This window comes from Electrophorus electricus, chromosome 1, assembly GCF_013358815.1.
Source record: "Electrophorus electricus isolate fEleEle1 chromosome 1, fEleEle1.pri, whole genome shotgun sequence".
NCBI classification, from domain to species: Eukaryota; Metazoa; Chordata; class Actinopteri; order Gymnotiformes; family Gymnotidae; genus Electrophorus; species Electrophorus electricus.
Genome location: NC_049535.1, coordinates 32,017,423 through 32,030,067, shown reverse-complemented (window position 1 = coordinate 32,030,067; position 12,645 = coordinate 32,017,423). Strand labels below are relative to the sequence as shown.

Sequence of the window (12,645 nt, the reverse complement as noted above, 5' to 3'; positions counted from 1 at the left end):
AGTGTGTGTGTGTGTGCGTGTGTGTGTGTGTGTGTGCGTGTGTGTGAGTTTGAGTGAGTGTGTGTATCCATGCCCTGTGTTTTAATGTCATTCCACACCATGTGCGCATTATTGATTAATCTAACTGCTCTTATTGCCCTCCCCTCCCCTCCTCTAACCTCTCCACTCTTGTCCTCTCCTCTCCTCCCCTCCCCTCTCCCTTCCTCATGTCTCCTCTGCTATTCCCCTCTCTCCTCTCCTCTGTCTGTTTCTGCCTGCTTTATATTCATTCCCTTGTTTTGTCTGTCTGCAGCATCTTCCCATCACTCACTCCCTCCCTCCCTCTCTCTCCCCTTCTTTCTCTCTCTCTTCCTTACTCTCCCTCTGTTTTATATGCATGTTGTCACTGTCCTCCCTCCATCTCTCTGTTTCATGTTCATTTCGTTGTAGTGAACCCTTCTCCTCTCCCTCTATCACTCTCTTCTCTCTCTCTCATTCTCTCCCTCTTCCACTGGCAGGGATGATTAATATTAATGTCCCTGTCGCCTCCTCTCTTTCTGCCTCGTCTCTGCCTTTTTCTCCTATCTTTCTCCACATCTCGCCCTCCTAATATTTCCCCTTCACCAGCTGTTTTGTGCTGTCCGTCTGTCTGTCCGTCTGTCTCTCTGCCCTCTCATAGCTGTTCTGTATTCATTTATCAGTGATAATTCTCTTCTCTCCCTGTAGCTGTACAGTCATCCATCAGTTAAATAATCTCTCTCTCTCTCTCTCTGTCTCGCTCTGTCTCTTTCTCTGTCTGTCTCTATCCCCCTCCTCACTCTTTCTCTCTCCTCTATTTATTTTCCACAGAAGATTTCCTTTGTCAAATGAGTTTGCGTATCCTTGTGTCTTCATCAGGACCCTCATCATTAATAACATCTTGTAGAAGGTTGCCAAGGGTCTAAATAACCCCCGTAGGGGCGGGACTCACCCTTGCAGTTAGGGGCTCAGCGCGGGGTCAGCGGGCCCTCACGGTCAGTCTGCTGGGTGCTCCCGCTCCCCAGAGCCCTCCCAGGCACTCCTGGGCCCTGGGCAACCGCATGGACCTGCCACATGCCTGATGGTCCGTTGCAGCTGTGAGGCTGCACCGGTCTGTGGTGAACGCTCAAAGACATGTGACCTGAACACCTTTTGGTTTTCAGATGAAACTGTGTTTTAGAAGTAAATGACAGTAACACAATCTTGGTATCCTTGGTGTCTCTGTGGATTGCCTTTGGAATTGAGAGCTTGTTTCCATTCGGAGCCTTTTGCCCCACACTACACCTCTACAGTGATTAAGTGGTTCATTTTTTCCACGATTCATAGTGTGTAATTATTCTTTGTGCACATCGCACAATTCATAGTAATTATGGAGTGCCATATTTAAGCAGGATTTATATCTGTTTATGTATAAACATGATTTATATCAAGGATTTATGTCTGCGTTGTGACCTTGTGAGAAAGGCAACAGAGTGAGGCTCCATTGTTCTGACGTGTGCTCTCTTTTTCTGTTCCAGTAACACGTGTGCTTCACTGGGAGAGGGTGCTTGAATTCTCAGAGGACCCTCGAAAGCAACAGAGACACAATATATGTAAATGTGTCATATCTTCATTAGAATAAAGAACGGAGGACCAGCGTTACCGCACACGGCCCAGCACACACCCAGCCTCCAGCTGCCCGTGAACGACGGATCTCTGCCTTCTGGAATCAGTCTGTTATAAACCCTCGGAATACAGGAAGGGTCATGACCCAGTTGCCATGCGTATCACCACGGTGACCGGACTTCCTAGCCCCTCCCCCCTCTTCCTCCTATTAACCCAGCTGCTGCTGTGGCTCCTCCTTCCTGGCCAAGAGGTAGCAGGAGCCACGTCTACCTGCCCTGCACCTTGCAGTTGCTCCAACCAAGCCAGCCGAGTGATCTGCACCAGAAGAAGCCTGGATGAGGTGCCTGAGAATATATCCAACAACACACGATACCTCAACTTACAGGAGAACTCCATACAGGTACACATAATGTACACACTCACCAAGATCTGGATATGCATGCGGGTGTTTGTGTGTAGCAGAATGTGGATGTGTGTTTGTGTGTATTTGCGTGTAGATGTGTGTTTGTAGTTGAATTTGGATGTGTGTTTGTAGTTGAATTTGGATGTCTTTTGAATCTTGGGGTGTGTATTTCTGTGTAGTGGATGCATGTTTAGTTAAATGTACATCCACGTGCTTGAATGTGGATGCGTGTGTTTTGCGTGAAGTTGAATGTGGATACATGTGTTTGTGCGTAGCTGAACATGCATGTGTGTGTTTGTATGCAGTTGGCCATGCATGTGTGTTTTTGTGTGTAGTTGTACGTGCATGTGTGTGGTTGTATGTAGTTATCCTTGCATGCATGTGTTTGTATGTAGTTGTACATGCATGCGTGTGTGTTTGTATGTAGCTGAATGTGCATGTGTGTGTTTGTATATAGTTGTACATGCATGCATGTGTTTGTATGCAGTTGATCGTGCATGCATGTATTTGTATATAGTTAAATGTGCATGCTTGTGTTTGTATGTAGTTGTATGTGCATGTGCATGTTTGTATGTAGTTGTATGTGCATGTTTGTATGTAGTTGTACGTGCATGTTTGGATGTAGTTGTACGTGCATGTTTGGATGTAGTTGTATGTGCATGTTTGGATGTAGTTGTACGTGCATGTGTGTGTTCGCCTGTCGGCAACTTCACGGTGTTAATTACCGAAGCATCAAGCGCGTGTAACAGGACTGCAGCTTAAACAGTGAGAAATGGCAGTCTAAGCGCCACAGCACTGAAGCAGTCAACAGATCATGCTAATGGCGGCGTGTGTCAGCCTCGTGCTAGGCAAGGGGCCCAAACGCAGCGTGTTCAGTTCCACACAATCTTAGACAGACTTAGGATCGTATCAATCAACAAGCCCTTACACTGTGGTCTGAAAGGGTTAACAGAAAACACTTTTATCAAAATAAGAAAAATCTCTCTTCATGTTTCTGGTTTAGTTGGTTATATCCTAGAGCCCCACCTGAAATGATTAAAAAGCTAAAAATATTTTAACACCTCAAGGCATCCTAGATTTTTTTTGCTGCCTTTCTCTCTTGTTGCTCTGCATCCTGAAAGTGGAGATTTGAGTTTCTACCAGTTTCATACCTCCCTCTCCTCCCCTCTCTACTCCTCTCCTCTCCTCTCCTCCCCTCTCCTTCCCTCCCCTCTCCTAACCCCTCTCCTCCCCTCTCCTCTCCTCCCCTCTCCTCTCTCCTCCTCTCCTCCCCTCCCCTCTCCTCCCCTCTCTTCTCCTCCCCTCTCCGCCCCTCCCCTCCCCTCCCTTCTCCTCCCCTCTCCTCCCCTCTCCTCTCTTGAGAGCATTACTGCCGTTCTGATCCTCAGAGTAGCCCAGCACTCTGTCCCTCCTCTGTGTCAAACAGCAGAGTCTAAAAGCTCCAGCATGCCTTGCTTGTCTTCTCTCTCCATAATCAGGCTCTTTTACACGTGCTCCCAGCTGTGTGCTCCTTGGGTGTGGTCCTGTCAGACAGATGAGCTAATTCCATGCTTTTCTTCCATGGGAATGTTTTATAAATACTTGCTCTGAGACAACAGGACATGGCAAATATAGCACAAGCCAGATGAGGTTTGTGACTAACTGAAAGTCTTTTTCCCTCCTAACAATGGCTCTGTGCTCAATAATCATTTGTAGAATGCGTTTCACGCCTACATCTTTGACTGCACCATTTATCTACAATTTCTTTTTTTTTTTTTTTTACAAGAAACAAACATTCAGATCAAACACAGATTCACATCAGTGGAGAAGAACTGCTGTGATTGGAACAACACATAATTGAGAGCTCTATTTGTGATAGAACTAAAAATAGCCATCAATCAAGTTTTAGGGCAGAGAAAAGCAATGAGCTGGGTCTGTGCGCTAGAGTTAACGGAGCTTCTCTCTCCCAGGTGATCCGCTCCGACACCTTCAAGCACCTGCGTCACCTGGAGATCCTCCAGCTGTCCAAGAATCAGATCCGGCAGGTGGAGGTGGGCGCCTTCAACGGCCTGCCCAACCTCAACACCCTGGAGCTGTTCGACAACCGTCTGACGCTGGTGCCGTCACAGGCCTTCGAGTACCTGAGCAAACTGCGGGAACTGTGGCTGCGGAACAACCCCATCGAGACGCTGCCGGGCTACGCCTTCCACCGTGTGCCTTCGCTGCGCCGCCTCGACCTGGGCGAGCTCAAGAAGCTGGACTACATCTCCGACGCCGCCTTCGTGGGCCTGATCAACCTGCGCTACCTGAACCTGGGCATGTGCGGCCTGAAGGACATCCCCAACCTGACGCCGCTGGTGCGGCTGGAAGAGCTGGAGTTGTCCGGGAACAGGCTGGAGATCATCCGGCCCGGCTCCTTCCAGGGCCTGGAGTCGCTGCGCAAGCTGTGGCTGATGCACTCGCAGATGTCCGTGATCGAACGCAACGCCTTCGACGACCTCAAGAGCCTGGAGGAGCTGAACCTGTCCCACAACTCCCTGCACTCGCTGCCCCACGACCTGTTCACGCCTCTGCAGAAGCTGGAGCGCGTGCACCTGAACCACAACCCCTGGGTGTGCAACTGTGACGTGCTGTGGCTCAGCTGGTGGCTGAAGGAGACGGTGCCCAGCAACACCACCTGCTGCGCCCGCTGCCACGCCCCGCCGTACCTGAAGGGCAAGTACATCGGTGAGCTGGACCAGAGCCACTTCACGTGCTACGCGCCCGTTATTGTCGAGCCGCCCACCGACCTCAACGTGACCGAGGGCATGGCGGCAGAGCTGAAATGCCGCACGGGGACGTCCATGACATCCGTCAACTGGATCACACCCAATGGAACTCTGATGACGCACGGCTCGTACCGCGTGCGCATCTCCGTGCTGCATGACGGGACGCTCAACTTCACCAACGTCACTCTGCGGGACACCGGCCAGTACACCTGCATGGTGACTAACTCCGCCGGCAACACCACGGCGACCGCTGTACTGAACGTGACCGCGGCAGACACCAGCGTCAACTACACATACTTCACCACCGTCACTGTGGAGACCGTGGAATCCACAGGGGACGAGGACTCCGCGCTGCGCTCCATCAACGAGACCACCATCCGCATTCCCGGGCCGACGCCGTCCGGGCGTTTCTGGCACAATGCCGTGTCGACCACAGCCTCCTCATTGTCCGTGGTTGGCTCGTCGTCGTCTCCCCGGGCGACCAAGCCCACCTTCACCGTCACGGTCTCCGAGGCCAGCTATCCCTCCGGGCTGGATGACGTGATGAAGACCACCAAGATCATCATCGGCTGCTTTGTGGCCATCACCTTCATGGCGGCGGTCATGCTGGTGGTCTTCTATAAACTGAGGAAGCAGCACCAGCTGCACAAGCACCACGGCCCTGCCCGTGCCATCGAGATCGTCAACGTGGAGGATGAGATCGGCGCGGGCGTCCGCGGCAGCGGCCTCTCCGGAGGCTCCGCTGGGCCCCAGGGTGGAGCAGGCGGAGGCAGCCAGGGCCTGCGCCTTCACCACCCCGAGATCGTCACCCTGCCCAGCCTGGCCAGGGCTGAGCATCTCAACCACTACTACAAGCCCCACCACTTCAGCAGTAACATGATGTGTCTGGGCCTGGCAGCGGGTGGGGGCCTCAACAACAACAACAACCCCTCCCCATGCACCCAGGCCCAGAACACAACCATCTCTTGCGCCCAGATGCCCGTCTCCATGGGCACTGGGCCGTGCTCCATTCCATCGCCGGTGCCCCTGCCCACCCTGGGCATCCACGGCTCACTCAAGGGCCTGATGGGCAAAGGGCAGAACCCTCAGATCGAGCCCCTGCTGTTTAAGAGCGGCTCCAAAGAGAACGTCCAAGAGACTCAGATCTAAGACAGCGAGTGAGAGAGTGGGAGACAGAGAGAGAGAGAGAGAGAGAGAGAGAGGGAGATTTTTTTAAATGAAAGAGAAAAAGAAGGCATCAGGGAGACAGAAACAGATGAAGGACACACAGGCTCTCCAGCGGCTGTGGGTACGATCTCAGGTGTAACGCGTGAGGTAGACCCAGCATTGTGTGACGCGTTTCCTCCACGAGAGGAAGTCACAACTGTGGACCACTACAAAGCTGTACTGCAACAGCAGAGAGAGAGAGAGAGGGAGAGAGAGAGAGAGAGAGAGAGAGAGAGAGGGAGAGAGAGAGAGAGAGAGAGAGAGAGTGAGAGAGAGAGAGAGAGAGAGAGAGGGAGGAAGACAGAGAGCCCCGCTGCAGTTAGAGTAGCCCATAGCAAGCCACACTCCGATCAACATGAAATACAATAGCGTCAGCAAAGGGACTAGACCCACACCACAGCATCGATCTCCTATCAGTCCAACGCATTCGAATGTAATGTCACATTAGTAATTACGTGCCAAACTTGCCAAAGCCAAATCTTTGTGCAACAGCATCAGGAAGCATCACACACACACACACACACCCCTCCACATGCACATACACACTTTCTGACAGAAAGTGTTGAAGACAGTTACACCACCATGTATCTTAATGCCATGTTGAGATGCTCTGAAAAAATAAGAATACAACACACAATGCACAATATGCATTAGATGTGTTCATACATTCATAAATTGTGTGTGTGTGTGTGTGTGTGTGTGTGTCTCACTGGAGCAAGTGAAAGTGTTTTAGAATGGCAGAGCTGTTGACTAAAGCAATGTCCATCATTTAGTTGGGAGTAGAAGCTTGTAGCAGCGGCGACGGTGTGGAGTGGAACAGACAGAGCTTCACCGTGCTGAAGGCCAGCTCCTCCTGACAGACTCCCATGTCTTGCTCTCAGCGAGGGTGAGGGATAAGCAGTGAGCAAGAGAAAAGTTCCTCTTTTTTTTTATTTTAAAAAGAACCTAAAGGGCAAAAGACAATTATCCAAAAATCTAAAGATTAAAAAAAAACAAAAACTGTGAAAGTACACACGATATATATAAATATATTTTCATTCAGAGAAATAAATTATGAAGAATCTTTAACAGTTTTTTTTTTCCTGACTGAGAGCCACGGCTTTTGAAGGATGTACCAGCTGCGCTTGCAGTGCTGTGATGCTCTGTGAACAGTTCTGCCCCACGCTCAGACACGCTCCGTACTCCCTGGGAGATCCCACGGCGAGCCTCGAGGCCACCTGCCACAGCTAGGGCAGCAGACAGCAGACGCTGGTCCGACCACGGCTTGTTTTTAGTCTTTAAACCCTCTACCCTTTTTCTTGTTGCATTCTTACTAACAGGGTCGTTGAAGAGAAGTCGTTTGTTCATTATTAAAGTGGAATTATACTGGACTCGTGCTGCGGTACAAACCGCTGAGGCCAGCGTGGAGCCAGTGGAAAACGTACACCAAGCTATGCTAACCATCTTGAAAAATACAGTTGTAGAGCAAATGTAATGAGAGAAAAATGTGAATTTATATCTAAATGCTGCTATACCCAGAGAGATATTTGATGTGAGGAAGAGTAAAATGATTTATGAATTTCGTCCCTCTATAGTGAAGAAGATAAACAGTACTATTGATATTACAATTATTATTATAATTATTTAAAAAAAAGGCTTATATTTCGGCAAATGGGTTCATTTTTTTGGTTGTTTTTGTTTGCTTTTTTGTATTCAGAGGTGGTGTTTGTATTTCACTGTGCTAGAAGTGACTGTCACTATGGCATATATTCCCAGCAGAACACAGAAATAACAACGGCAGTATCCACGGCGACAGATCACTCGTGCCCAGTGAAAGCAGCAGAACTCCCCCCCCCCCGGAAGGAAGAGCCCTCACGTGTTATGAATGGCGCCCAAACCCATCTGTTACTTCTTGGTTTTGTACGAGACGAAACTCAAGCAGGAGCCTATTTTCCCTTCTCCCTACGTGATTGAACACGTTTGAGAGCAGATCATAGGCTCTGATTATGGATAATCACTGTGTTCTCACATGTGGATGGAGATACAGTGTGTCGAACAGGGCCTCTGATGGCTAACAGAAAACGGCATTTTAAAACGTTTGCAAGGTAAGACAAACCCGCTTTGTGAGAGAGACAACATGCAACTGAAATAAAAGGGTTGGTGAATTTTTGTTTTTTAATGGAAAAGGACACAGATAAAAGAAAAATATAGAAACTTATAGAGCTCTTTTAAAAACAAACTATTATGATGATAAGTGTCTTTCATTATTTGTTTTTCCTAGTTTGGTTTTGTTTTTTTAAAATCAAGTGTTATCTTAATTGTAATATTGTTATTGTTATTATAATTAGCTAAGGTTACACTCGTTATTATGAGAAACATTCTGTTAGCAGAAGTCACTTCAAAATTAAAAAGAAAATGGCACCCAAAATGGCAACAGAACCAGTGAAATTTGATGGCCATGCTATTGTTTTAGTTTTAGTTTTGTCTCATGTAACTGAGGTATCACTGTATGTAACACTATAGTGTAGAAACACAACCATACTAGATTGTAAGGTATCGTAGCTGGGAGTGCAGTTTTCTACAGATGGAGAAAGAGAGAGAAAGTGTGTTAGTGTGTGTGTTAGTGTGTGTGTGTGTGTGTGTGTGTGTGTGTGTGTGTGTGTGTGTGTGTGTGTGCGTGTGCATTTGTGAAAGTGTTCTAATCTGTGCCTGTTCTCAGAATGACACCCATTATCAGTGCCAGGAAGTGCTGCTGCGCTATGTCAACACCCCGTTGCCTCGGCAACACGCCTTCGAATTAATGAGCCAAACCGCATCAGAGCTGGTGCCATCCTCACGGGTCCCTGTGCTGTTCATCAGCCTGGTTTTCCCGTAAAACAACCCACGACACACACACACACACACACACACATGCGCACATGCATATACACATGCATTGTCACACACTCACATGGATGCACGTGTGCATATAAAAGCAAATATGCACATATATGCCCATACACACCCACACACATACAAACTCCTGTGATCACCCTCACACTCATGGACACAGGCGTGCACACGCCCAGGCGGACATTCCGGTCTCTGTCCAGCATCCTCCCTTATCCAGCCCTGCGCCTCCACAGGCTCCGGCCGTTTCCCTGGCAACTGTTGCCGCTGCGACAGTTCCCATCACAGGGCGCGGGTCTCCAATGTAAATGTGCGCACAGCTCTGCTCCACTGCCATCGCGCACACACACAAATGCGTGCGTGCACCCCAGCCCGTGTGTCTTAAAGAGATCATTTATTCGCCACACCCTCCCTCCTTGGGGTCATTGGCATTCATGCAGCTCACACACCGGTGATAAAGATCTCACCCAGCGTCCGTTCGCTGTATGCACGGGCCAGCCCCACAGATAGCGTCGCTGCCCCCCAACGCCACTGTGCGATTTGCATATCTTCATATGCCCTTTCGGTGATTTGCATACACATCTGTTTGCATGCGTGTGCGAGTGAGAAAGGCAGAGTAATCATGTTTCTGAGCAGCTGGTTTGATGCGGAGGTGTGTGCTGTGACATTTGGTTATTAGCCATGTACCCGGTCTGTGCGTGCAGATGGATCATGACTGAGCTTCGGAAAAGCTGCCTTAAAGCATGTAGGAGCTAGGATGGTGCTTCAGACATGCTCTATCCCTCCCCTTTCTCTCCTTCTATCCTTCTCTCTCTCCTTCTCTCTCTCCCCCCTGTAGCACTGCAGTGTCTGAGTCACGGGGAAGAGAACACTCCACACAGAGCCATTGGTTCTCACCTATCCTATAAACACACACACTCACTCACACTCCAGCGCCATCACCACTGAGCAAAAACATGGCTAGCTGGAGGCTGATGAGGTCTTGCGCAAAGATCTGTGCAGAACACTCCAAGCATCCATTTCGGTAACTTGCGTGCATGCGTGTGCCTGCCTGTGGACCTTCTATCATGCCGCTTCACATGTTGGGTTTTTGGGATTTCACGCTCCCTTTGGATTTCCTTTCTAAGGCGTGTGTGCGCCCATATGCACGAGTTTGTGTGTGGAGTGTTTCTGTGTATGTTTGGCTTCAGCATACCGGAGTGTGTGCGAGAGGAGGTGGAGCACATTGAGAAGTGTCAGTCAGATGTCTGTTTTAAACCCCGCTGGTGATTTGAATTTGGCTTTCCCAGTGCTATGCCGCCCCTCCTACTGGAACACAGCAGCCCAAGACTCATAAGAGATGTTTAGGTTTAGGCTTGGATGTGAGGTTTAGGATTGGTCTGCAGGTGGAAGCCTGTGGGATTGGTCAGTGGGATTGGTCAGAAAGTCTCCAATAAGCACCCCGCGTTTGGCTTCCCCACAGTGGAAGACAGCCAAACACAGCCAGTATCTGTTTTATATATTCTAGAGTCAGATTAATTCATTAGGATCCCACACACATTTTTCAGGCGGCCTAATGCACCAGACTGTTGCGATTTATTGACGTTGTTATAGCGATCAGTAATATTTTAGTGCTGTGTGTGTGTCTGGGTTTGGAGGTCTGAAGGGGAGGAGTGGTGCTTAGCTAACCACAGAGTGAGAGTCTGTGTGACAGATCTGTAATTGAACATTAAGCCATTTTGAATTTGTGTGTGCGTGTGTGTGTGTGTGCGTGTGTGTGTGTGTGTGTGTGTGTGTGTGTGTGTCTGTGTGTGTGTGTGTGTGTGTGTGTGTGTGTGTTAGGGATGTCACGATACCAGACATTTGGTAGCCAATACCAATACCACTGAAATTCTGCGATTCCCTACAAAAAAATAAACCAATTGAATGTATTTCAACATGAACTATTTTATTTGAAACAACTCCAACAACAGAAGTGGGATGGAGCCATTAAGTAATAAAAAAGTGTTTAAATAACAATGTTATTTTATTTTATTGCTTTGTTTATTATGTTTAAATAACATTAGTTACTTAAACACAATAAACATAATACTGTTACTTAAAACAAAATGATATTAAGCCAATTTTTTTTTTTTTTTAAACAATCAACTTTATTATGGTGACAGCATACTGTAGTGGCCAGCTGTCTGAAGTATGAAAGGAAAGAAGGCAATTAATCGGACTTACCAGGTATAGCGTGGGAGTTACCAGGTATAGCGTGGGAGTTACCAAGTATAGCGTGGGAGTTACCAGGTATAGCCTAGGACTTACCAGGTATAGCCTAGGTGTTACCAGGTATAGCCTAGGTGTTACCAGGTATAGCCTAGGACTTACCAGGTATAGCCTAGGTGTTACCAGGTATACCCTGGGAGTCACCAGGTATAGCCTAGGACTTACCAGGTATAGCCTAGGTGTTACCAGGTATAGCCTAGGTGTTACCAGGTATAGCCTAGGAGTTACCAGGTATAGCCTAGGTGTTACCAGGTATAGCCTAGGAGTTACCAGGTATAGCCTAGGACTTACCAGGTATAGCCTGGGAGTTACCAGGTATAGCCTAGGACTTACCAGGTATAGCCTGGGAGTTACCAGGTATAGCCTAGGACTTACCAGGTATATAGGGGATGCGCAGTCAATGGGATTCACTGGAATTACGCCCACTGAAGTTCCATTTAGGGTTCATTCCACTCTACAGGGTCTCTAAGCAGTGCCCTGGAGTTCCCGACACACTAATCATGAGACATGGTCAGAGGTGATTGAATCACTTCATTTGGAAAGCCATGCAACATCATCACAGAGGAGGCATTACACGTGTTGTGCTTTTTCATTTCCCTTGACAGCTTTGCGGTTGGACAGTTATTTACTTGCTAATGTGGCTAAAATTAATTGTATCTATGTAACAATGACCCCATATTGTCCACCTAAAATGAATATTTGCCTTATGATGGCTGAACAGCTTGATAAAGCCAAGATTTACCCTTAGAATGAATAACATTATCTAGCTAGGTAAAAGTTAACAAATTCGTCTTCCAGCTAATTTGGCAACTTTTCTGAACAGGTTTCATCCACATCACAAATTGATAGCAAATTTATAAATATGACACAAGTAAACTCTAACTTATTGCTGTTTAGGTGCTGCTCTCTGACAGTCAGCCATCCAGCAGTCTTAACTTGCCAAAAGGTCTTCATAGATACATATACACATTCCCCATTTGTCTGTAATTTTGGAAGCAGACGTATGCATTACACTGAAATTAGCAAGGAAAATGGACCTGTAAACGTTATCATATTTGCTACTGAGTGCTGATTAGCTGGTGAGCTGACACTGGAGTAATGGAAATGTTAGCTAGCGTCCTACTGCCCAGAACCTGTATACTGTAGAAAAAAGTCAGGTACAGTTCATTTTTCTTTACTATTTTTAGTGGAATACATGGTTTATTTTCCAAAATTAAAGGAAAATCCTGGTCAGGTTTCCGTTTGTCGCATACTTAATACTTTACTCCATGCTACTGATGGGATCAGTATGCAGGTTGTATACTGAGTACAGTATACAGTATGCATTATGTAGTAGGCTATTTCAAACGTATTTTGTATATATGGCTGTACTGTAAACTACCCACTGCACTCAGTATGTAGTTCAGTACGCCGTATGCAGTATGTGACCCAAATAACATTTCCCAGTACGCGGACATTCAGTGTGAATGCGCAGAAACTCAAAACCATCTCAAGTGGGAAAGCACCATTTGACTGTACAAATATATTCAGGCAAAATTCGGAACTAGCCATCTCTTTATGCACTGCAAT

General features: G+C 47.6%; 1 protein-coding gene and 1 long non-coding RNA gene across 3 annotated transcripts in view; both read left to right on the top strand.

The window, feature by feature from the left end:
* Nucleotides 1–6,196, top strand: part of lrrc4ba (leucine rich repeat containing 4Ba) — a 34,639-nt gene extending 28,443 nt beyond the window's left edge. For both annotated transcript variants that reach the window (XM_035530020.1, XM_035530016.1), the window contains 2 exons: nt 1,515–2,002; nt 3,955–6,196. In XM_035530020.1, the coding sequence (XP_035385913.1) occupies nt 1,757–2,002; nt 3,955–5,901 (2,193 nt within the window). In that variant the 5' untranslated portion in view covers nt 1,515–1,756 and the 3' untranslated portion in view covers nt 5,902–6,196. The remainder of the gene's footprint in view (nt 1–1,514; nt 2,003–3,954) is intronic.
* A 4,680-nt stretch (nt 6,197–10,876) lies between these two features.
* LOC118241994 lies at nt 10,877–12,121 on the top strand. Its single transcript, XR_004776485.1, has 2 exons — nt 10,877–11,412; nt 11,455–12,121. It is a non-coding gene; the product is annotated as an uncharacterized LOC118241994 (long non-coding RNA).
* Nucleotides 12,122–12,645: the final 524 nt, after the last annotated feature.